Genomic DNA, 25,629 nt, shown 5'->3' on the forward strand with positions numbered 1-25,629 from the left:
TATTCTCTACCCTATCCCTCACCACTACCCTCTCTAGGGTCAGGTTACGTATAAACTAGATAATTCCTCCAGAGGTTATGGTAGACTGAACAATATTAAACCTCCCCAAACAACACTAACTCCCTAAAAATGTGCACATCCGAATCCCCACATCCTGGGAACACATTACCTAACATGGCAAAAATGATTTTGTAGATATGATGGAACTAACAGTCTTGATTTGGGAGGATTATCCTGAATTATCACAAGCATCTGTATAAAAGGGGGGCAGGACTGTCAAAGTCAGTAGTTCAAGGTTATGTGACATCAGAGCAGAGGAACAAAGAGAGCAACAGAAGATGCTATGTTGTGACTCTGAAGATGGAGGAAGGGGCCATAATCCAAAGAGAGCAGGTGGCTTCTAGAAGCTGGAAAAGGTGAAGAAAGATTCTCCTCCAGAGCCTCTACAAGGAACATAGCTCTGTGCACCCATTTTAGAAATATGACCTCCAGAACTGTAAGATAATACAATCGTACTGTTTTAAGCCATTAAGTTTGTGGTAATATTTTACAACAGCAGTAGGAAACAAATACAGAGGTATTTCGTCTTTAAGGGATTAAGGCTTCCCCCTAGGTAACCAGATACATCAGCTGGACAATGAACCTTTGTCAATATCCATCTTTAACAAAACAGCCACCAAACAGACACTGAATGGGGACCTGGCCCTGAGCTAAGTGCTGGAAAAGAATAACATGGCCCTGCCCTTGAGCAGCTCAGAGAGTTTCCCAGCACAGAGGTTGAGTCCACAGCAGCTCTAATGTGATTTAGCTTTTCCACCAGTGCCTGTACTTAATGCTGACTGGCTTATGGGCTGGTCTAGACTTGACCAGTGGCTAACACTAAAAATGCAGGAGAGCCTGACTTCCATTCAGTGAGATTAAGCTGAAGGTGGAAGAAGTTGCCCTTAAGAACTGCGTGCTAAACTGTAAAGCCAGCAAATCTCTGTTTTTTGCTTTCTAATTAAACCACTCTCAATTTCCACCCCTAAATGTTGTTAAGGAAGAAGAAAAGACAAGAATCAGTGGCTCCACGAGGATTGGTGGAGGAAGGACATGGGTCATGTGGGGCTGAACAATTCAACTCCAATTTACTCTCTGTACAGAGCAGAGGATTTAAGGTTTTAACTGTTAAATACATAGGCAAAACAGAGTCTCACTGTCTAACAGAACTTTCTGTCATGAAAGAAATGCTTTATGTCTGTGTTCATGCAACTGAGGAATTGAAGTTTTAATTTTATTTCATCTTAAAGTTCAAGAGCCATAGTGTGCAGACAGTACAGCACACTATGGACTGATATGTACTGGAGGCAATATATTCAAGACTAGAAAGTTGAAATTGTGGGAAGCTGTCATTACACTTTCTACTTTCTTCAATGGATCCTTGACTCGGCCCCTGCCTTAAATGCACGCCCTCTCCTAGGAGGCCCCATACATCCTCAGGCTCATTTTTACAGACTGGCTTCTGTCCTGCCCAACACAGCCAGTCCACCTCTGTTTTCTCTCACCTTCTAATGGCCTTATGGTGGATTCTATTTCTTCGATATTCAACTTAGCTCCCCAAAATATCCATCAGCCCTCAGGGACACTGCCTCATTCCTCTTGCATTCCCTTTCCCCCATGGGGGGTGAGGGGGGGACATAGAGGAGGTTTGGGAGATGTGTCATATTTGATACCAAGACACTCTTCCTCCCTTGGCAGACACGACGTGCGTGCAGGACTGCCCCGAGGGCTACTATGCTGAGGAGGACAGCTACCGGTGTGCCGCCTGCCATAGCTCCTGCAGGACATGTGAAGGGAGACACAGTATGCAATGCCTCTCCTGCCAACCAGGCTGGTTCCAGCTGGGAAAGGAGTGCCTGCCCCAGTGCAGGGAAGGGTAAGTTGCTCAATATACTTTTTCCTCATTGAATCCCATAACCCAGATCACATTATTAGCAAATCCGTTTCACAGATGAGGAAGCTAATCTCAGAACACTTATACAACCAGATTGAAGTCTCACTGCCAGTAAGGGACTAATGTGAGAGTACAACCCAGACCTAAGTCTCTAAAGGATTTCCACCAGTTCAGAGTAATGGAAAAGGAAACAGGAGAGGCCAGGGACCCCATGAGACAACACAGAGTCAGATTGTCAAATCAGACTCACATGCCAAACTTCACTAATAATTCAAAGGCTACAAGCAATCACAAGGAAGAGGTGAAGCATTCTTCCCTTAGAGAAATCCAAGACGACGAATATAGGTTTTTTTCTCTTCGGATTTGTTCAGATCACATTTAACATGTGAAGTCTAGCAATGTGTGTGAAGCACTGCTTTCACAAAAGGAATAATTTCAGTTAAAAATCTCCATTTAACTCTCCACTAATTCTCTAACCTGCCATACCCCCTAAACCCACAAATTAAGGTTTAGTTATCATAGGCAACCTAAACACACGGGTGTATCCTTCTAAATGCAATTCACAAATAAGAACTCTTATTTTTCTGCTAAGAAAAACTATTGCTGTATTTATCAGGTCCACTGACAAACATATTTGGAAGACGATTTGACTGGGTCATCCCGTTTTTACCACCAGGCATCCCCAGCAAAGAGAAAAATTTATTACAGGCCTTTTGCTCACTCCTCCTTCCCAACAAGTAACCTAGAGCACTGAGTTTCCAGATCCAAATTGAAAAGCTGTAACCTTAAACTTTCCACAAATGCTTTTGTCCAAATTGGCACATCTCTTCCATTCTATAGCAATCACTGCTTGTATGAGTCATTTTAGTACTATACACTGCCTTGTGTTTTACTTACCTCATTCATTTGCTCATTCACTCAACACATGCTTAATGAAGAACACCTTGCATGTATAAGATGAGTTAAGTCAAAGATTTTGATATTCAAGAACTTATTCTTCTCATATAAATAACTTTTCCAAAAATATTTACAAGCGCCTGGAAGGAAAACACCTCTTATTCACACATGTAACTACAACATTCAGCACAGAGACACACACATTAGCAGCCCTCAAAACACACGAGCCATACAGATCAATGAAGAAAGGGCCCTAACAGACAAGACAGGGGATGGGGCTGCCTGGCTTTGCCCCTCCCTGCCATCCTAATAAATGCCTGAAAAAAATCTGGATCCCATATAAAGACTCGCCATCTTCCTCAAATCAAGTCATTCTATATTCTTATGCACAAGAAAGGGGGTATAATCCTGTGATTTAAATAGATTACAGACCATGGATTTAAGAAGACAATTGTTCCATGGTGTGTGAAGTTGCCCATTGGGAAGAGAGGCACGGGTTGCCATAAATCTTTTTAATGGAGAATAAATAGGGTAATAATAAGGTATAAGTGGAGATATTTAACTAAAATTGTTCCTCTTGTAAAATCAATGATCCGCATGCATTGCATAAACTTCATATGTTAAATCTCTTTGCCTTGGAAAGGCATGTATGTAATTCTCTGTACCCAGTCCCAACACAAACAATTTTTAGTGTTTGACCTCAGAGTGAGATCTTAAAGTCCCCAGCTACTGTTTGAACTTTTGCACAAGATCAGGCTCAAGAGATTTCACAGCAACCTTATGCAAAAGAGTCATCAAAGTATGCAGTGGCACTGTACTCTTCTTTTAATCTGATCCAGTAAACTCTCCATTTTCTTTCTTTTAGCATTACCCTTTTTTTAACTGAATTTATTGGGGTGACACTGGTTAACAAAATTATACATGTTTCAGGTGCATAATTCTACAACACATCATTGGTACACTGTATTGTGTGTTTAGCACCCCAAGTTAAGCCTGTGTCCATCATAGCATTATTCTTTGATAATTTTTAAAACCTACTTTAAATTGATAAGCTTTTTTCCCCCATGGAATCCTATTGATTCTTTTCATCTTCATAACATTAGTAAAGAACGTTTATAGGTTGCTTTAGTTTACATAGGATTTCCACTCACTATGTATCTTTATATCATGATTTGATTCTACAACTATTCCATGAGGCTGATATTATTCTCTCTACTTCACAATTGAGGAAAGCAAGGCTCAGAGAGGTTAAATGACTTACCCAAAGTCACACAGCAAATTATACATGGTGGAGTCAAAACTAAAAATCAGATCTTCTGACCTCAATTCTGTATATTCCCTCCATTCTGTATGGCTTTTCCCTTTTCCCTGTTGCTTTCTTTTTTGAATCTTATGTGATTTTTATCGACTATTCAGTTCATGGTTGGTGCTTTCTTCTGTTCTCTGATCATCTTGTCTCTCAAATACCTCAGAATTTCACTGGGTGACTCATTGTAATTGTTCTTCAGTAATTGTTCTTCACCTAACTGCAGAAAATGAGAAAGGCTTCATTTGCCACAATCTGGGCCACTAAAGTACAAGTGTACTCACCCAGATCAGTGACAGATGGCTAGGTAGAGGCATTATGGAGCCATGGTATAGTTTTCGACAAGTTAGTAGAACTGAAATAAACTTTTTTAAAAAAGACTAATGGGCCCAATAGTTTTCTGCCAGAAAAACCACGGGTTGAACCTTTGGACTTCCAGGAGAGCTTTAGGGTGCAGACGTCCAGAGATGCCAACATGGCTCAGCTGACCCCCTAGAAGTTCATCTTTGATGATGATTCCTTTTCTTCCTTCTATCTTATGTGAATTTTTTAATTTACCTTCAAATAATGCACTGCTATGTTATAGTGGCCCTTAACAGATAAGTTCAATTCACAATTCTCACTTTGCTAGTTGTCTCACCTTAAGCAAATTGTCTAAATTGTCTGAGCCTCAGTTTTTACATATGTAAAATAGAAATAAGTCATAAGGTTTGCTATGAGGATTAATTATAAAATTCATAATTATCACTAATATAAATTACTCATAATGTGCTGAGCACTGTCCTAACAAGTTTTTCAGTAATAATTTACTTAATTTTAGGTACTTACATTAGCCCCATATTATAGACCTGAGACACAGAGAGGTGTGTGACTTGCCGAAGGTCGCACAGCTCATTAGTGGTATGGTTGGACTTTGACCCCATGTGACCTTATTTCAAAGGGCAAGCTCGAGTTCCTAACTGCCACACTCTATAGTGTTTCATATTTAGGTTCAATAAGATAAAATATTTAGTTTATGAAGTCCTAGTGTACTATCAGGTATATAATAGAAACTTAATGAACAGTGATTAGTTACATTTAGCATCCAAAAGTCTTTTCAATAGAAGTTACATCTATTATTATGAAAACATCAACATCACTTATGTCACCTATTTCAAGATGGTTTTTTTTTAGTATATTTTATTGATTATGTTGTTATAGTAGTTCCAATTATTTTCCCCTTTGCTCCCCTCTGCCCAGTAACCCCCTCCCCTCCAGCAATTCCACCCCACTTAGTTCATGTCCATGGGTTATGCATGTAAGTTCTTTGGCTTCACCCTTTCCTATATTATTCTTAACATCCCCCTGTCTATTTTGTACCAACCGATTACGCTTCTTAGTCCCTGCTCCATTTCCCCATTTCTCCTCCTCCTGCCTCCCAGCTGATAACCCTCCAAATGATCCCCATTCCTATGATTCTGTTCCCATTCTGGTTTGCTTACTTGGATTTTGTTTTCATTTTTTAGAATCAGTTGTTGATAGTTGTGAGTTTGTTGTGATTTTAGTGTTCATAGTTTTGACCTTTTTCTTACATAAGTCCCTTTGACATGTCATATAATAATGGCTTGGTGATGATGAACTCCTTTAGCTTCACCTTGTCTGGTAGCACTTCATCTGCTCTAGGATTCCAAATGATAGATTTGCTGGATAGAGTAATCCTGGTTGCAGGTTGCCTTTCATCACACTGAATACTGCTTGCCAGTCCCTTCCTGCCCGCAAAGGTCCTCTGAGAAATCAGCTGATAATCCTATAGGCAGCCCCTTGTAGGCAACTCTCCACCCCTTTCTTGCTGCCCCCAGGACTCTCTCTTTATCTTTCACCTTTGGCATCTCAGTCATGATGTGCATTGGTGTGGTCCCCTCTGGGTCCAGCTCGCCCAGGACTCTCTGTGCTTCCTGGACCTGTATGTCCATCTCCTTTGCAAAATTTGGGAACTTTTCCTCATTTTTTTCTATTCTTGCTTCCTCATTCTGCACTGGTTGACTGTTTTTTTCTTCCTTATGTTCCAAATCATTGATTTGAATCCCGGTTTTTATCCCTTCATCATTGGTTTTGTGTGGATTTTCCTTCATTTCGCTTAGCATAGCCTTCACTTCTTCTTTTATGTGTTTACCGTACTCAAGCATATCTGTCGAGCCTGTGAGCAGCTTTATCACCAGTGTTTTGAATTCTTCATCTGTTAGGTTGTCTATCTCCTCATCTGTGAGGTTGGCTATCTCCTTGTCACTTAGTTCTCCCACTGGAACCTTGATCCATTTCCCCTTTTGGGCTATACTTCTCTGTCTCCTTATTCTGACACGCTCCTGTGTTTGTTTGCCTCCACGTCTCAGATAGAGCTGTTGCTCCTGTTATGTTGTAAGGGGCAGAGCCTTAGTGATTCGTCAGTACAGGGCAACCTGTTTTACCACTTTGTGGCACTGTATGTGGCAGAGGGGTACGAGAGGGAACAATGCTGCAGCTCAGCACTTGCCCCTTTTCCAGGTACCTCTCCCACTTCCACACCGGTCTGGCGTCCCTCTAGCTGCTGTCCTGGTCATCGTTCCCAGAGTGGGTGTGTCTGCGGATGTTCTAGGACCATGGGGTCCCTTTAAACAAACGGACTCTGCTGAGACCAGCAGTTTCTGCCTCCACCCCAACCCCCACTGATCTGCACAGTCAGAAGCAATGAGGCTTGATTTTCCCCAGTGCTGGGACGGTGAGCTGCGAGGTCCGGTGAGGAGCTGGGAATGCTCCCCACGTGTCCCTCCTGGCTTTTTAAAATGTGTGACTGCTTTTTCCGTCGGCCCGTCACTGATGCTGCTGCTGCCGCCATCACACCGCATCCTTTCCGCCCCAGCTCTGCCCCTCCTACCTGTTTGGATGAGTATTTCTTCTTTATATCTTTGTTTGCTGGACTTCCATGTAGTTTGATTTTCTGGAACTCCTGGTTGTTTCTACTTTTGAGGTAGTTGTATTCCTTCTTAGCTGTAGAGGGAGATGCAGCATGTCTGTCTACGCCTCCATCTTGGTCAGAAGTCTCCAAGATGGTTTTTAAATTAAAAAATTGGAAGAACCACTCAGAGGTACACTTAAAATGTCTTCCATTCTCTGATCCCATTCAAGACAACTTAAAGCCTGAATTTTTCAAGCAGAGAAGCATAATAGAAGCCAAAGACAGTGAATAATTAATGTGGCGTTGTTACATGTGATAAGAACTAGGTCCTTTCATGTGTGTTATCTAACTTAATCCTCACAAACAGCAGGGGGGAGACTGTAATGCCCAATTTACAGGTAAGAAAACTGAGAATCATTAGATTTGTTAGTGTAGTTAGTAATAAATCTAATGAGTAAGAGTATAAATTCATCCATGTTATAAACAGGTACCATGTGACTAACCATGATTTTTCCACCACACCCAATTTAGGAGCAAAGCTTAGAATTCAGTCTTTGCTTCCCTCCTTGGTTGCAGATATTATGCAGAAAACTCCACTGGACGGTGTGAGAGGTGCAACAAGAGCTGCAAGACCTGCCGGGGCCCACAGCCCACTGACTGCCTGGCTTGTGATACGTTTTTCTTTCTGCTCCACTCCAAGGGAGAGTGTCGCCGCACCTGCCCAGAGCATTACTATGCAGATCAAAGCACAAAGACTTGTGAGAGATGCCATCCCACTTGCCATGAATGCCAAGGTGAGGGTGCACCTATCATTTTGCATGTGTGAATGAAAAACTACAAAGTCTTCCTTCCTGCTGAGCTACTCTCTTTCTTTCCACCAACTCTGGTGGTTCCTCTTGCTTGCCAACCTCACAACCAATCCTCTGCCACATCAGCACCCTCTGTCTTCTCTCTGTTTCTGATTTCTGCATCTGCCCTTTGACCTGGGCTCCTCCTGCACCACACTGCTACCTCTTCAGAGTCTCCCATCCTTCAAAATCCAGGCACAGGGATTGTCTCCTCCAGGAACTGTTTTACACCTAGCCTGTCTTCCTTCTCTACGTGTTGAGCATGGAATCTCCTGCCTAGCAAAACTTATTATATTTTCAACAGCTACTTAAGATACCTGCCTCAAACTCTCTCCAAATCTCCATTCCTAGTTTCCAGATACCCACTTATCTGTCTCTTAAAATCAGCATGTCCCAGAGCAAATACAATCTGAGTTTCCTCTGATATTCACTCTTTCTGTTAATGAACCCACTGTCCAACTAACTGCCCAGGTTTGAAACCTCCAAGTTATCTACCCCTTGCCTCCTGTCCAACCCACCTACCCTCGAGCAAAAGTAAATGTCAAGGTCTGTTAACTGTCTCTCCTAAACATTCTCTCTCCTAAACATTCTCTCTCCTAAGCATTTCTGTACTCAGATTACCTTCTGCATTCTTACTATCCTCATTCGCCTTTCTCAGTAGCCCTAACCAACTTTCTGAGGTAGCCAGCACGGCCCCCTGGCTCTGGTCTTGTGCTCTCCCCCCAGGTCATCCTGTACAATAGTGCCAGGGTAATCTTTCTAAAATCCATATCTGCTCATTTTCCTCCATAGCTTGACATATAAATGTGATCATGATAACTTCTCAACATTTAGGAAAGAAATACCTCTGTGGATGAAAAAGGGGCCACACCCTCAACCTGACAAGCTCAGGGGAGGCCTGTATGGAGGGCCCTACAAACTCAGAGACCGAAAGTAACCACAGAGGAACATAAGAATTCCTAACTAAAAGAGTCATAACGGGTTAGTCATGTTCTGGACTGTAGCTTCCTTGATAAAGGTCAGTCTTTACCTTAAGTGAGCCTGTCTGTTGTCTTTTTGCATCTAAGGTAACATAACTTTGAACTGTCAGAGTAATCGTTGCCAGACCTCTCAAGGCACAACTGCCTGCACCACAGCATGGGATCACAGAACCCCCCCCCCATCTTTATCTTATTCCATGAGTATCATCTCATGTGCTATAAATGTTAATTATTAACTATCCTATACCCACCAACATAAAAGAAGTGTTTCTCTATTTTGCCTTTTTATCCAAACCCAGAGATTTCCCCACACTGCTTTCTCCTACCCCTTTAACTATCACTTGTGGATTTCATTAACCCTCCGTACTTCCCCTCCTTTTATTCTAATGTATAAAACAAGCTGCAAAACTTCCATTCTCCAGAGCATTTTCTCAATCCATTGAGATTTTACTTCTTGCCAGTTGTTGTCAATTTGGCTCCAATAAACTCATAAATATTCTATACAGGTTTGGAAGTTTCTTAGGCCACTACCTCCTACAATATTTCGGTTGTTAAAACTTATGAGGTTAATATTGATAACTGGTAAGGTACATTCCTGTTATCCTTTTCAAAATTATGTTGACTATTCTTAGCCCTTTTTCTTTTTTTTGCCATCAATAAGAAATTTACTTGTTTTAAAAAAACCCAAATGCTGGCATTGTCCAGAAAAATTTAACAGTTTATTTATATTGTTATAAAGTTGAACTGCTGAAACTTGTTCACTGAAACATCTTGACTTGCATTAATGCTTTATGTCCCCACATTTATATTAAAAAAATTCACACACAAATGAAAATGGAAAAACTGCCAATAACTGATTTCTGTCCCCTATTTTCCACTTGCAATCATATACTTAGGTACCTTCTGACCCCATGGAAAAAAAATATCTAACGTTCAGAACTACCAATAACAGGAAGAAGAGAATTTTTTTTTTTTTTTTTAAAGAATGAAATGTTTCCCATCATAGTGACTCTTAAGCACGTTCTTCACGTATGCGGCGTGCTAGCTGGATATCTTTTGGCATAATTGTTACATGTTTGGCATGGATAGCACACAGGTTGGTGTCTTCAAAAAGGCCAACCAGATAGGCTTCACTTGCCTCCTGCAAAGCACCAATAGCTGCGCTCTGGAAGCGCAGATCTGTTTTGAAGTCCTGAGCAATTTCTCACACCAGACGCTGGAAGGGAAGTTTGCGAATCAGAAGTTCAGTGGACTTCTGATAACGTCTAATTTCACGGCGTGCCACAGTACCAGGCCTGTAACGATGAGGTTTCTTCACCCCTCCAGTAGAGGGCGCACTCTTGCGAGCAGCTTTGGTAGCCAGTTGCTTCCTCAGTGCTTTACCACTGGTGGATTTGTGGGCAGTCTGCTTTTTACAAGCCATGGTAGAGAGACCTCTTTAGTTACCCCCCTTTTCCTTCGGCTGGAGCTCTGTCAGCCCTTTTTCTATATAAATTTTACAATCAGCATTTCCTCTAGAAAGGCATCCCTAACCACCTGCACTCTGTGTTCCTTCAGTACTCTTCATTTCTTCATCTATTTATTACTGCAACAAATATTTACCCATCACTATGGCCCAAGTCCATAGTGATGGGTAAATAGAACAAGACCAGAAAGCACATTTTGTAATGCTTTACTTATTCTTTGTCCTTCACTGTAGACTGAGGTCATCAAAGGTACAAAGTAATGTCTTACCTTTGTAGCTCTAGCACTGAGCCCTGTCACAAGGGCAGGCGGAGGCGGGGCGGGTGGGGGGGAGGGGTCCCATCAGGGGTGCCTCAGCAGACAGTGGCAGCTCCAGGCAAGGAGGTCATTCACACCTCCCGGAGTCCCGTAGGGACAGCTGCGAGCTCCAGCCAGTGCAGCAGTGACCTGGGATTCAGGTAGAGGCCCGCGCCAGCCCAACGCCCCAGCTACGGCAGCGGCTACCTTAGTCCACCTCTTGTTTCAGACGGTCTAGTTGTGCCTTCTATATGGCCTCTGCCTCGAGACCAGCCCAAAGATGACCATCAGTGTGGCCCTTCCGCAGCGGAAGCAGCAGGGACGCCCACGTCCAACTAGGCCATGATGGAAAGACTGGAGGGCAAGGGCACCCCCAGAAGATCTTCGCCCTCCGGATTTCCAAGAGCACCGTGGCGTTCATCTGCATCGAGGGTAGACAGAGAACAAGAGTCTGGTCAAGTCACCTCCCTCGACACCAAGACCATCCTCAAAGTGCATGCGACCAAGGTCAAAATCGATGTCCCCACCAGCCACGATGGGGGCTCCTTCTTCCACGATGCTGCTGGGGGAGAGGCAGACACGATTTCCCTGGAGAGGCTGTCCTCAAATCGGTTCGCCCGGAAGGAGTCAGGCTCAGAAAAGCCCAACGAGGAGGTGCTGGTCAAGGTGTTTGCGACGTGTGGAGGGATGCGGAACACAACATGCCGGTGCAGGACCCCCACCGCGCGATGACTGGCCGGAAGTCCCGCACCTCCGGCATCGTGAGGCACCGGAACTTGCAGGCGAATGTCCAGACCACGAGTGCGTGGGCTGCGTGCGACCCAGAGCGCCTGCGCAGCAGGAAGCGGGGGGGGGGGGGGGGGGGGGGGGTGGCGAGGTGCGGCGCCATCGGCCCACTGCATTGAGGCTTCCTTTCAATCGACCCAACACCAGACTGGTGCCCCAAGCAGGAAACTGCAACCCCAGTTGCGGGAACCTCAGCAACCAGAACAGCCAGGAGGGGAACCAAGAACGCTGAGATAAGGAGGCAGAGAACAGAGGAAAGGAAATAGAACTAGAAGAATTGGAGAGAGAAAAAAGAGAAGAGAAGCTTTGCAAAGGGAACAAAAAGAGCGACCATGAACTCCGTCATCGGAATCAGAAAAGGCTCGAGAAGCTACAGTTACAGGAGCAGAAAAAGCTACAAGAGCAAAGGAAACTGGAAGATTGAAAGGTACGGCTGGCCCAGAGGAACCTGCAGTCCCTATGGTGACTGCGGAGCTGCAGAGCCGGCCTGAGACGCCTGGACCCGGGGCATAGTTGTCTTGACCTTCTCTGCGGAGCTGTCTCGTCCTGCCCTGAACTAGAATCCCTGCATTTCTCTGAAAGACGCAGCCAGAATCACAGCCCCCACTTCCTTTGCTGGTTGCAGCCGTAATCAAAAGAAAGGTCTTAATACTGAGAAGCGGTAAAAACTGGAAAGAGTGACCCTCAGTAATATACACATTAAATTACTCTTAGCTAGAAAGTGCTTAGACTAGTGGACAATCTACACTAACGTGGGAATGGTCATGTGCTATTCAGAACAGCCCTAGCATTTCTTTTAACTCACAGCATGGTGTTTCGACAATATCCAATAGAAATATAATGCAGGCCATACATACAATTTAAAAAACTTTAATAGTCATATTTTTTTTAAAAATAAAATGTATTTAATATATTTTCTTTAACATCAAAATATTATCATTTGATCATGTAGACAACATAAAATTGAGATATTTTACATTCCCTTTTTTGTTGTTCTAAGTATTTGAAATATGATGTTTATTTTACATTTACAGCACATTCACAACTCAAGTTGGTCTAGCCACATTTCAAGTGCTCAATAGCCACAGGTGATTATTGGCTAATGTATTGGATAACACACTTCTAATTTAGAACAGCGGTTTCAGATGACTTTTTCAAATGAAATCTTGACCTGAATCCTATCATGTAAATTTTTAAGAAAGCACTGTTCAGGTTGGAGCATAGGAGGGATCTTGGAGGGATCTTAGAGTTTCAGCTCATGCTCCACATTTGCCTCTCCTCACCACTTCCAGACAGTCCTCCAGGCAACTCCAAGAAATCTCTACAAACGGTGGTTCACACCTTTCACTCACTTAAAATTAACTCCAGCTTTTGAAATAAGTTCCCTTCTAAACAAAACACAATAAGTAATCATTAATTTGTGTTTTTTATTTTTATGTCAGAGTCACATATAGTTGCTGCTCAAAACTTCTAATCAGAAGAAGATAACAAATGAGAGATCACATTGAATTGGGGGTGCAGTGGGAGGGTGGTGGAAAGTTGGCATTGTCATGGTCATATCATGGTAAATATTGGCTTTCTATTAGGTTTTCTGAAAAGTTGAATATATCTCTGGTACCAGTCGCAGTCGGCAGCCGTCCGTCTCGAGAGACGATGGTGTAGCTTCTTAAGAGTCTGTCTGCACCACCGAAAATGGTTGTGCAGTCCGACTCGGGAGTGACACGGTATGTGTCTCCTCCCGTGTTGAATCGACATCTTGCGATGACGCTGGAGTGTCCTCTCCAGTGAAGCTGAAGCTACAGAGCCTGGGCAGGGTGATATGGAGGGTCTGCTGTTGCCCATGCAGCAGACCCCCCCTCTCTTCGCAGCTGAAGGGTCCAAGGGAAAGACGGAGTCAATACAGCTTGGCTTCAGGTGCGCCGCAGGAGTTGCCGGTGTTGACTACAACGTCAAACCGCCTTAGGGACTCCGGCTCTGGATTTTCTGTCGGGGTTTACTCCCTTAGCCTTTCCCCTGAAGAGGTATGCCGCAAGGCAGCGGAGGTTTTTTGGAGTCAGAGTTTTCCTTCTCTGATGTGCCCTGACTGGAAGATCGAACCAGCGACACTTAGCTCGCAGGCCGATGCTCAATCCACTGAGCCAAACCAGCCAGGGGTTCCTTGTAGATATCCATGGGTTATTTATACTAGTTTCTTTACTAAACCCTTCTCCTACTTACACTCCATCCCTCCCTCCCCCCTCCCCCCTGGTAACTGTTAGTCTGTTCCTTGTTTACATGCCTCGGGTTCAATTTTGCTCATTTGTTTGTGTTGTTCATTAGTTTCCTGTATTAGGTGATATCATATGGTATTTTTCTTTCATTGCCTGCCTTATTTCGCTAAGCATAATTCTCTCTAGTTCTATCCATGTTACCAAAAATGGTAGGAGTTCCTTCTTTCTTTATGCTACACAGTATTCCATTGTGAAAATGTACCAGTTTTTTCATCCACTCATCTACAGATTGGGCACTTAGGCTGTCTCCAGCACTTGGCAATTGTAAATAGCACTGCTATGAACATAGGGGTACATAAGTTCTTTTGAATTGGGGTTTCAGGATTCTTCCACAGACCTAGAACAAATACTTCAAAAATTTGGAACCAAAATATGGAACCAAAAACACCCCAAATAGCCACAGCAATCTTGAGACAGAACAACACAGTAGGAAAAATAAAAATACCTGATATCAAACACTACAAAGCCACTGTAATCAAAACAGTCTGGGGACTTCAGGCCAAGATCAAGGCCTAGACAGACACACTGCATCTCCCTTTAAAACTAAGAAGGAATACACCTACCTCAAAACTAGAGACAACCAGAAGTTCCAGAAAATTGAGCTGCATGGAAGTCCAACAAACAAAGATATAAAGAAGAAATACTCATCCAGACATGTAGGAGGTGTGGAGCTGGGGTGGAGAGGATGTGGTGTGGTGGTGGCAGCAGCAGTAGCAGTGGAAGGCTGACAGAAAGCTCAGTCAAACATTTAAAAAACTCGAGAGGGACATCTGGGGAGCACTACCAGCACCAGACCAGACCGCACAGCTCACGATTCTAGCACCAGGGACAATAAAGCCTCTTTGCTTCTGACTGTGCAAACCAGTGGGGGTTTGGGCAGAGGCAGAAATGGCCGGTCTCTCAGCAGATTCCACTGGTTTAAAGGGCCCCCACGGTCCTAGAACATCCCCAGGCCCACCCATTCTGGGAACAACGGCCAGAGCAACAGCTAGAGATGCATCGGGCCCATACAGAAGTGGGAGAAGTGCCTGGAAAAGGAGTGAGGGCTGAGTAAGAGGCATTGTTCCCTCTCATACCCCTCTCTCACACACAGCGCCACAACATGGTGAAACGGGTTGCCTTGTACTAATGAATACCTAAGGCTCTGCCCCTTACTATGTAACAGGTGTGACAGCTCTACCAAAGAGACAGAGGCAAACAAACACAGGATCCTGTCAAGATGAGGAGACAGAGAAGTATGGCCCAAAAGAGGGAATGGATCAAGGTTCCAGTGGGAGAACTAAGTGATGAGGAGATAGCCAACCTAACAGGTGAGAAGATAGCCAGCCTAACAGATGCAGAGTTTAAAACACTGATTATAAAGATGCTCACAGACTTGACAGATATGCTTAAGTATGGCAAACACATAAGGGAAGAAGTGAAGGCTATGCTAAATGAAACAAATAAAAATCCACACAAAACCAATGTTGAAGAGAAGGAAACTGTGGTTCAAATAAATGATTTGGAATATAAGGAAGAAAAAAACAGTCAACCAGTACAGAATGAGGAAATAAGAATTGAAAACAATGAGGAGAAAAAAAATGAGGAGAGGCTTAGGAACCTCTGAGACAACTTTAAACGTGCCAACATCTGAATCATAAGGGTGCCAGAAGGAGAAGAGGAAGAGCAAGAATTTGAAAGCTTATGTGAAAAAATAATGAAGGAAAACTTCCCAAATTTGGCAAAGGAAATAGACATACAAGTCCAGGAAACACAGAGAGTCCCAAAGAAGCTAGACCCAAAGAGGACCAGACCAAGACATATAATAATTAAAATGCCAAAGGTTCAAGATAAAAAGAGAATCTTACAGGCAACAAGAAAAAAGCAGAGAGTTACCTACGAAGGGTACCTGTAAGACTACCAGCTAATTTCTCAAAAGAAACTTTGCAGGCAAGAAGAGACTGGCAAGAAGTTTTCAATGTGATGAAAAGCAAGGACCTACAACCAAGACTACTCTATCCAGCAAAGCTACATTTAGAATGGAAGGGCAGATAAACTGCTTCCCAGACAAGGTAAAGCTAAAGGAGTTCATCATCACCGAGCCATTATTATATAAAATGTTAAAGGGACTTATTTAAGAAAAAGAAGATCAAAATTATGAACATTAAAATGACAACAAACTTACAACTATCAACAACTGAATCTAAAAAATAAAACAAAAACAAACTAAGCAAACAACCAGAACAGGAATGGAATCCCAGGTGTGGGGATCATTGACAGGGTTATCAGCTGGGAGAGGGAAGGGGGAGAAACAGGGAAATGGTACAGGGACTAAGAAGCATAATTGGTTGGTACAAAATAGACAGAGGGAAGTTAAGAATAATATAGGAAAGAGTGAAGCCAAAGAACTTAGTCCATGGACATGAACTAAGGGGGATGGGATTGCTGGAGGGAAGTGGGGTACTGAGAAGAGGGGAACAAAGGGAAAAGAAATTGGGACTACTGTAACAACATAATCAATAAAATATACTTTAAAAAAAAAAAAACAGTCTGGTGCTGGCATAAGAACAGACATACAGATCAATGGAACAGAGCAGAAAGCCCAGAAGTAAACCCAAGTCTATATGGTCAACAAATATTTGACAAAGGAAGGAACATAAAATGGAGTGAGAAGAGCCTCTTCAACAAATGATGCTGGGAGAACTGGACAGGGACATGCAAAAAAATGAAACTAGACCACCAACTTACACCACACACCAGAATAAACTCAAGATGGATCAAAGACTTAAATGTAAGCTGTGACACCGTAAAAGTCCTAGAGGAAAACATAGGCAGGAAAATTTCAGATATTTTCACAAATATTTTCACGTACCAATATTTTCACCAATGTATCTCCTAAGGTAAGGGAAATAAAAGAAAGAATAAACAAATGGGACTACACCAAACTAAAGAGTTTCTGCTCAGCAAAAGAAAACATCAGCAAGATGAAAAGGGAACCAACTATATGAGAAAACATATTTGCCAATGATACCTCAGACAAGGGATTGATCTCCAAAATATATAAAGAACTTATACATCTCAACACCAAGAAGACAGACAACCCAATTTAAAAGTGGGCAAAAGACCTGAACAAACACTTCTCCAAAATGGACATACAGGGGGTCCATAGGCATATGAAAGGATGCTCAACATCACTAGCCATCAGAGAGATGCAAATAAAAACCTCTTTTCATTTTTATTTTTCCTACCTTTTTTTCTCTTCATAAAGAAAACCAAAACAAACTCCACACTTTTGTGTTTTAAAATTGGACTAAGAAATGAAAGCTACATTTTAGAAAAAATGTAGGGTTGGAAGGAAAAAGGTAGGGGACTATTAATTCTTTCATCAGAGACTATAATTATGTACCAGGCATGCAGGAAATTTTGTATGAAGCTAGAAGTAAAACAAATATAGAATGACTTTGAATTTATATCACTACAGGCAGCCCCCCAACCCCCCCCCAAGAAAAGATTTTAGTAATAAAGGTTTATTCTCTAAGATGTTCATAGCTCAGAACTCATTTTCCATGAAAACATTATAAATGATTGAGCTCACAGATTAGACATAAAACATTAACTCCATCGTGAATTTGTAGGACAGGACTCACAGTTCTAGTTCAAGTGTAACTAACCAGTCTTTACAATAATATTCTTCTGATTGGAAGACCTATACAAGTTCCAAGTCACAGTACCAGGCACATTCCATGTCCTGTTTGTCTCTATGCTTCTGTTTTGACATTCTCAGCAAAAACATTCAGGCCTTCCTAAGGGAATGAACTAGAACTCAGGTCTCCTGTCTCCAGACTCATTCCAGAAGTTATCCCTTGATATCTGCATGGAAAGAAATGCTTGGGTCAGTCATTCCTTGGGTCTCTGAATTAGGAGAGAGGGGAATTACCTCCACAGCAAAGAGAGTCTATAGATCCAGCCTTCTTCTACTTGGTGGTGCATGTGCCGAAGTAGAGAGTAGGTTAGAGAGAGCTCTGGAGTATGAGTCAACAGACCTGAATTTGAATCATGACTCAACCAGTACCTATGTAACCTTGAATGAGTAATGTCACATGCCTGAGCCTTACTTTTATTTATTTGTTTAATAATAAACAAATAGGATGTCAAATTTCTGAGAAGAGAGTTTATCATTTTCAAGAGAATTTTAAAGGAAACTATCACCACCACTCCCATAATTAAGAACCATTGGACAAACTGATTTGTTACATTCTTTTAGCCTTAGTGTTTTAAGTTTCACATCTCGTGTTATTTCTCAAGGAACTGCCTAATCATGGGTTACTGAGTTTTGGGACTGCCAAAATCAGCTGGTATTCATCCTTGTCCTCTATATGAATTGAAAATAAGCAGAATAACAATTGAATCATATAGAACATTTGTTCTATATGATTTCTCATTCTCTAAAAATCCTCTTGCTTTAATAAAAGATCTGTCATCTCCTAATCCTCAACTTCCAAATGGAAAGTTTACATTGATTGAACTAATTGGGTAATTTCCAAGTCTTCACTTGGTGTCTTGTAGATTTTTTTTTTTTCACACTCTCAATCAATTCACCTTTCTATGATACTTCAATTTACTTGACATATTCCTTGTTCCTAAATGTTGTGTATCTAAGACAAAGGCAAAAATGTAAGGTCAGTCTCATATTAAAATCATTTGTTTCTTTCAGGAAAAGGACCGTTGAAGTGCTTATCCTGTGTGTGGAGTTACCACCTAGCGGGAGGAATGTGTGACTCAGACTGTCTTGTGGGGCAATACAGAGTGGGAGAGGTACTGATGCTGGGCATGGTGTGCCTTCTGCCATTCCACAGAGGGAAATGAGCTGGTTTCTGTACGTCATTCTAGGCAAAGGAAAAAAAGGCCTAAAATTCCTATACTCTCTGTAGTGCAGGTGTAATATTTTGAGGAGTAAAGGTGCTATCTACCGGTAGCTCAGGGACTGAGAAGATATGAGATAAATAATGGGGAAGTTAAGTAATGGGGGGTCTCAGAATTAACTCAACATTCATTGCTTATAACCTTAGAAGTCTCAGGTCCACATTGGAACATTATGTCAGTAATTAGAAATACCTTCTTTCTTATCCCATTGCTGTATAACATGAAACATCTGAATAAATAATGTTAGAACTACATAGCTGATGTTTTTTTCATTTCCTCTACCTCTTCACAGTATATTAAGACATATTTTTATTTGCCTGCTTCAGAACCATGGATTTCTGAATCCACTAATTTCTTGATTGTTTTTTTGAAATTTAGAAATTGAGTAAATTTCTCCATGGTGAAATGAACATGACCAAACATATACACATATGAGTTCTCTTTAAATTCTGACATTATTCCTCATTACACTTTGGTGAAACTGAGGTTCAGAGAGATTAAATGATAAAGGCCACATGAGTAGTATGTAAATTTTATAACAATGCTGGAATTGAACCCAGGGGTTCTGACTCCTAATCCAGGATTTGATGAGATAATAATAGCTGAGAAACACTTTATCAGTGCCTAAAACATGCCAAGGTGCTCAACGAAGACAATTTCCATTCCTTCTTTTTCTATTATACCATCTTTCCAGTATGCAGAAGTGAAATGGGAAGATACCTTTCCTCATCTATGTTTCTAGCACCAGGGAAGGAGCAACTTCTCAGGAGAGAGCCTACTTTCTCCTCATCTCTCAATCCCTTTCCCATTGAGATTGAATTACTTTAGTTAAACAATCACAACTTATATTATCCTAAGAAAGAGGTCAGATGGATAATGAGTCAAAAATGCTTTGTCAAAGAAAACCCCAGTGTAAGCTTGAGGAAAAGTGGAATTCGATATTTCACTATGTGTTGGTGACATCAGAGCAAGTGCTAAGGATTATATCAAATAGAAAAGTATCAAATACAAGAGTGACATTGCCATGTGGGAATGATAATTTACATGTGGAATACCTCAATTTTTAAATATGGGTAATGAATGAAAAATATTTTAATCTATGAAGGTGAATATAAAATGGACCAGACAAAACTTGTCCTTCACCAGGTACAGCATGAGCTATCAGTCTGTAACCTGGGCTTTCTTGAGGCCTGTTCTTCCACTATTGTTACAAGTGGATCTCAAAGGGAAAGGCCCAGCAGTGATTCCATCCAGGTGTTGAGAGTTGGTTCTGTCTTTTACCCAGAACAGACCACCTTTCTTTTGTCCCCCATATGCCTCTCTTTTATGAAGATAAGATAGAACTCTGTCTGAGATTTCTAGGACCTTGTAAATCCCTCCTCACTCAAAAGGAATTTTCTGATTGTTCTTAACAGGAGGAGAAATATAACTGTGAAAAATGCCACGAGAGCTGTGTAGAATGCAAAGGACCCGGTGCCAAGAACTGTACCGTGTGCCCCGCCAACCTGCTGCTGCTCATGGATGATAGCCGCTGCCTGCACTGTTGTAACACCTCTGATCCCAGCAATGCCCAGGACTGCTGTGACTGCCAGGATACCACAGGTGAGGGGGGAGGAAGAGCAGCCTGCAAAAGCAGAGCATGTCCTAGGAAGCTGATGGGAGCAGAAGGGAGAGAAGAATGGAAAGTTCTGGAGAATCAATATGACTGCCTTTTTATTGAGAGCCTGCTATGGGCCTACTGTACTTAAACTTTCTGTCCATCATCTCACATAAATAGATATTATGAATCCCATTTTACAGATGAGGAGACTGAGGCTCAAAGGGTTTGATTAACATTCCCAAGTCCACAACAGTGTTAAGAGTTTCATCTGGAATTCGAACATGGGTCCTTTGGTCTGCAAAGCCTGCATTCTTTCTGCTATGGTGCTGCCTCCGACATTAGAGCTCAAGAGATGTAGAATTTTATCTTTAAATATTTACTTTATACCTTTTTTTCATTCTTCACTTCTGAGAAAAAAGGAAAAGAATCAGCTATCAGGGAAGCTGATGTCAATACTATCTTAAAGAATCATTCTATGGAAATCAGCCCAAATCTAACCTTCCCATTAGAGACCTAAAGCATTTTAGAAATGAACTATCATTGAAAGTTAAGAAGAAATAAACATTTTTAGCCAATTTCCAGCCCCCCAAATGTCTCCCACCCCCAACTTTATCCATATGGGTACTTGGTCCTCATTGGCTACAGACTTAGAAAAATTCCAAATGGAGTGATTTCTCCTCAAAAATAAAAAATAAATTCTTAAAAAAGATTTGCTAGTCCAGAAGTAGATCATTTCCTTGGAGTTCATATGTACCATGGCCTGACAAAAACACACATCATATTTATGGGAGCATGTCCATTTATAAGTGAAGTAGATCCGAAATCCATAACTGCTACCAGCCCTTTCTATTTTATTTTTTTAATCAGCTTTTTCAATTAAATTCTAAATAGCATCTTTCTAAAAACTAATGATTTCCTTCTTTTGGCTTTCCCACCCCCACAAACAGCTGATTTTCCCAGCTGCTCATATACATCCACCTTCAGGGTCTGATTGCATAATACTCGTGCTGTGTCAGCTAAGAATAATAACCCTAATCAGATTGATGGCTTTAAGTGAATTGTGTGCATGTTGGGTGCAGATTTTCTGGAAACCTGTTCTTATTAAAAACTAGTCAGTCAGCTTTCCTGGGCCTTCTGTGGCTCTCAAAGATGCACCTGGGGCAACTGCAAAAGTCTAAACACTCTTGATTACCTACTCATTCTTTACTGAGGCCAGATCACAGAGGCCACCCTTGACTCTGCAGATCTAAGATTGTAGGGCAGTAAGACATGATTTCATATGGCGCCCTAGTAATTGAACCAACCTTGAAAGGTCTTTTATTGATTCTCCTGCCTCGGGCAGTATTCATCTTCAAGTACCACACACCGATTTCGTATCCATCCCTCTGATGCTTTAATATTTCCTCTGGGGAAAAATTCTGTACTATATTGCTAATGAAAGGCATAATGATAGTGCTGTTACTTGAGAAGAAGAAACTCTGCTTAATGGGCAAAATCCCATGAGAATGAAAGTTACAATAAAATAGAAAACTTGTTTATCACTAGAAAAAAGAGAAAGATATAGTGGAAATGAGTCGCATGTCGTCGTCGGGGGCGGCGGCGGCGGCGGCGGCAGCTGTCCGTCTCGAGAGACGATGGTGTAGCTTCTTTAAGAGTCTATCTGCACCGCCGAGAATGGCTGTGCAGTCCGACTCGGGAGTGACACGGTATCTGTCGCATGTAATCAGCCAATATCTAATAAGCAAAAATAATTACCCTTAAAATAATTGGCAGCAGTATTATATCATTAAACTAGTATGTAGAATGTACCTAATATCTCTCATAAAATAGTCCTGGAGGCAGACTCAGATGGTTCAAAAAATATTTATGGAAAACTGTGTATTTTCAGGTTGTACATCCAATATGGCCTGCTAGTTTTTTTCTCCAGTTCTCTTATACTTTCTTTTGAACTCCCATTTGGTGTGTTAAAAAAAGAGATTTTAAAAAAGTAGGTAACTTACCCAAGTCATACCACCTGAATAAATGGGTGAAAAGTAAGAAAAAGGAACTCATTGCTGAAGTTATGGTTTCATCTCTCCTTCTGTGACAGTTTTGGTTATTCCACATTCTCAATTAAGGCATCAAAACAGAGGCTGATGAATGACGGGCAGAGCTTTCAACTTCAGTCATCTTAATTATGATAGAAGAAATGTAAAGGTGGCACTTATCTCCCTGCCAGATTAGGGCCACAGAACACCCAGAAGTGTGTCAGAGTGTTTTATCCTAACATCTCCAGTCTATATCATGAAGTTAGGATTCCTGGGTTTGAATTCTGATGGCTCCCCAAACAAGCCCTTGGCTCTGCCATTGTGAAAATTCACTTTCTCTCTGTGGGCCTCAGTTTCTCAACTGTCAAGCAACAGGCTGACTCAAGTAAATTTAAGGTCCCACACAGAAATGAGTTAATAGTTTTATAAATAATCTTCTCTTGTCTTTGTTTTTTTTTAATTTTTTAATTAATTAATTTGTTTGTTTATTTATTTTTAGAGAACAGGGAAAGGAGAGAGAGAGGGAGAGAAACATCACTGTGTGGTTGCCTCTCACTCGTGCCCCCAAGTGGGGACCTGATGTGCAACCTAGTCATGTGCCCTGACTGGGAATCAAACCAGAGACACTTGGCTCACAGGCCGATGCTCAATCCACTGAGCCACAGCAGCCAGGGCCTTCTCCTGTCTTTGAATGGTGACACAATTGTGCTGGACCGGGTTTAAGAGTAGCTGGGGAGAGGTCTCAAGTCTTAGCAAGCGTCCAAGTTATTTATTTAGCATTTAGTGAATAATGGTCCACAATGGAATATTTTTCCGCAAGAAAAAAATAGAAGAATCGATTGGTAAAGTTGGACATTTAGCAACTGACCCATGAGGTATGGGGATGCAGAGGGCTCCCTTTGGATCTCAAACTGACATTCATTCCAGAAGCGTTTGATGACATCATCTGATATAGATGGGGGACCCTCATATCATACACACTGCAGTTCTGCAGAGCAGCATGGCTTTTAAGAAAATCAAAGAGTGATTCGACCATTTTAGATTTAAAAGACAGATGTGAAGTTCTTAACCTCAGAAACTAATTTTTCCCATTCCATCTTTTCTCTCATTCGTTCTCTCTCCTCTCCTCCTTTGGGGTCATCTTCCAACAGATGAGTGCATCCTTCGAGCAAGTGAGAGCGAGTCTACCCCTGAGCATTCCAAGACAGCCTTGCTCATCAGCTCCTTCATTATGCTGGTGCTTCTGCTTGGGGTAGCTGTGATCATCTGGAGGAAATCGCGGGGCCCAGCCAAGCCAGCAGAGAAGGCAGGCTATGAAAAGCTGGCTGACCCTAGCAGGTCCTACTCCTATAAGAGCAACTATCGCGAGAGCACCAGCTTTGAAGAGGATCAGGTGATCGAGTACATGGACCGTGACTATGATGAGGATGACGATGATGACATAGTCTACATGGGCCAAGATGGCACTGTCTACCGTAAATTTAAGTATGGGCTGCTGGATGACGATGATGAAGATGAGCTGGAATACGATGATGAGAGCTACTCCTACCAGTAAACAGAGGCCACCCCACCCCATTCCACTCACAGGCATGCTGTGAGCAATACAGCTTTGGGTTTTATCCTCACACACTAGGTTGATGTGTGGGTGTATTTGTCTTCTTCACCATGATTCCAACTAGATTATGTAAAAATGCTGAAATATTTTGTTCTTCCTTTGAGTGACTAAACCCAATATACCAGAATTGTTCGACCATAATTGAAGAACAAATAAAATCTGGAGGGATTTTCCTCAAAACAATATGTCAAAATACAAAATGAGCAAGTAAAAACAAGTAAGGTTTGTACAAACTGTTTTATGTGATTTGTTTTTCCAAAAAGAAAGCAGACCTATGGAAAATCTGTTTTATGTCTGTCATGTGAGATATCTACTGCCTTCTGGAATTCTGACGTTTCTGTAAATGATTTTTGGGGATGAGAAGATGAAAGAGTTGTTTGTCTTAGGGAATTTTTCTCCCCTGATAGCTCTCTTTAGGCAGAGATCCATTCTGTAAGGGCAGCGAAAGAAAATTCTCCTCCTCATGCCATTTAACAATTGACTCCAGACCGCCCCTGGTGAGCAAAACAGACCACCGCTGCTGAGGAAGTCACAACCTATTTAGAGATGAAGAAAGAAAAAGGGGGTAGCCTCACAGCTGAGGAATCATGTGTTTGCTTGGCTCTGGTTTGTCTGCATTAATTCAGAGTCATCATGCTTCTAAGGGCAAAGCAAGCTCAGGCAGGAGACGGCAGCAAACCTGGTAGGAAGGAAATCGCTAACTTTCCAAGAATTGCAGCGTTATACCCTCATGATTTCCTAAGAGCATTTCTGGTTGGAAACATCAGCTAAGACATTGAGTAATAAAAACAAAATGGCCATGTTAACCTAACATAAAATGGATAAAATGACCAAAACTCTTAAAAAAAAGAGTTTAGCTACTAAATCCGAATTTTCATCAATAGTCTGTCACAGAACTGTGAACTCCCCAGAGAAAAAGTTGGAATGGAGTCTCACATGGAAAATCCTAACTTTTTTACTCACCAGCTTAATCCAGCTGCTGACCAGCCTTCTAACCATTTTTGTCCCTGTGATTTTTGTCTCTAGATACTCTAGGCCTCCCTTTTTCTACTTTTCTGTCAAGTACATGCTTGAATTCATGCACCTGCCTGGGACAGTTTTCCTGCAGATAATACAGAGAATGGGATTCTTTACTGTGTGAAATTACCTGAGTAGGATTTTATGGATTTCCTTGTCAAAACACAAGTTAGAAGCAGTAGCAAGAATGGACAGCTGCTTTCTGGTTAGAAAGTGACATTTTCAGATGATGATGGTAATTAGTAAAGAATCTATTGCACGCCTGCTATGTGTCAGGTACTGAGCTAAATAATACCTTTCCAAAAAAAATCACCCCACTTAATAGCACCATAACTTCATGGGGTAGGTACTACTATCACTCTGTTTTTATAGGAAACTCAAGGCTTACGAGAGGTTAAGTAACTAGTCTCAAGGTCATAGAAAGCTAATCAAGATTCAAGGAAAAAGAATGACCCTATATTACATGTTCTCAATAATTATGCTACACTGGCATAAAGTGGGAAAAGAAATGTTCTAAACCTAATAAAGACATGTTTATTATTTTATTTTGTGATATTATCTGTATTACCTTTACTAAACCTGTGCCTTTTCTTTGATTCTTTTTTTAAACATGATGTGTCACTGACACAAAAAATTTCTGTGAAGTCTTCAGTTTATGGAAGACCTCAATGTTTCTTTTTCATTTAAATTTTTTTTTTTTTTTTTAGCCTCAGCAAACAACTTTTTTTTCATTGCTTTTAGAAAGAGAGAGGAAGAGAGAGAAACATCATGTGATT

General features: G+C 41.6%; 1 protein-coding gene across 1 annotated transcript in view; it reads left to right on the forward strand.

Moving 5' to 3' along the window:
* PCSK5 (proprotein convertase subtilisin/kexin type 5) overlaps positions 1-25,398 on the forward strand; it is a 441,582-nt gene extending 416,184 nt beyond the window's left edge. The window contains exons 34-38 of the mRNA XM_090274186.1: positions 1,738-1,915; positions 7,624-7,841; positions 18,386-18,486; positions 20,010-20,196; positions 23,373-25,398. Of these exons, the coding sequence (XP_090130312.1) occupies positions 1,738-1,915; positions 7,624-7,841; positions 18,386-18,486; positions 20,010-20,196; positions 23,373-23,776 (1,088 nt within the window). The 3' untranslated portion in view covers positions 23,777-25,398. The remainder of the gene's footprint in view (positions 1-1,737; positions 1,916-7,623; positions 7,842-18,385; positions 18,487-20,009; positions 20,197-23,372) is intronic.
* The last annotated feature ends 231 nt before the right edge of the window (positions 25,399-25,629 follow it).

This window comes from Furipterus horrens, unplaced genomic scaffold (assembly GCF_987537825.1).
Source record: "Furipterus horrens unplaced genomic scaffold, mFurHor1.1.pri manual_scaffold_4, whole genome shotgun sequence".
In the NCBI taxonomy this organism is placed as follows: domain Eukaryota; kingdom Metazoa; phylum Chordata; class Mammalia; order Chiroptera; family Furipteridae; genus Furipterus; species Furipterus horrens.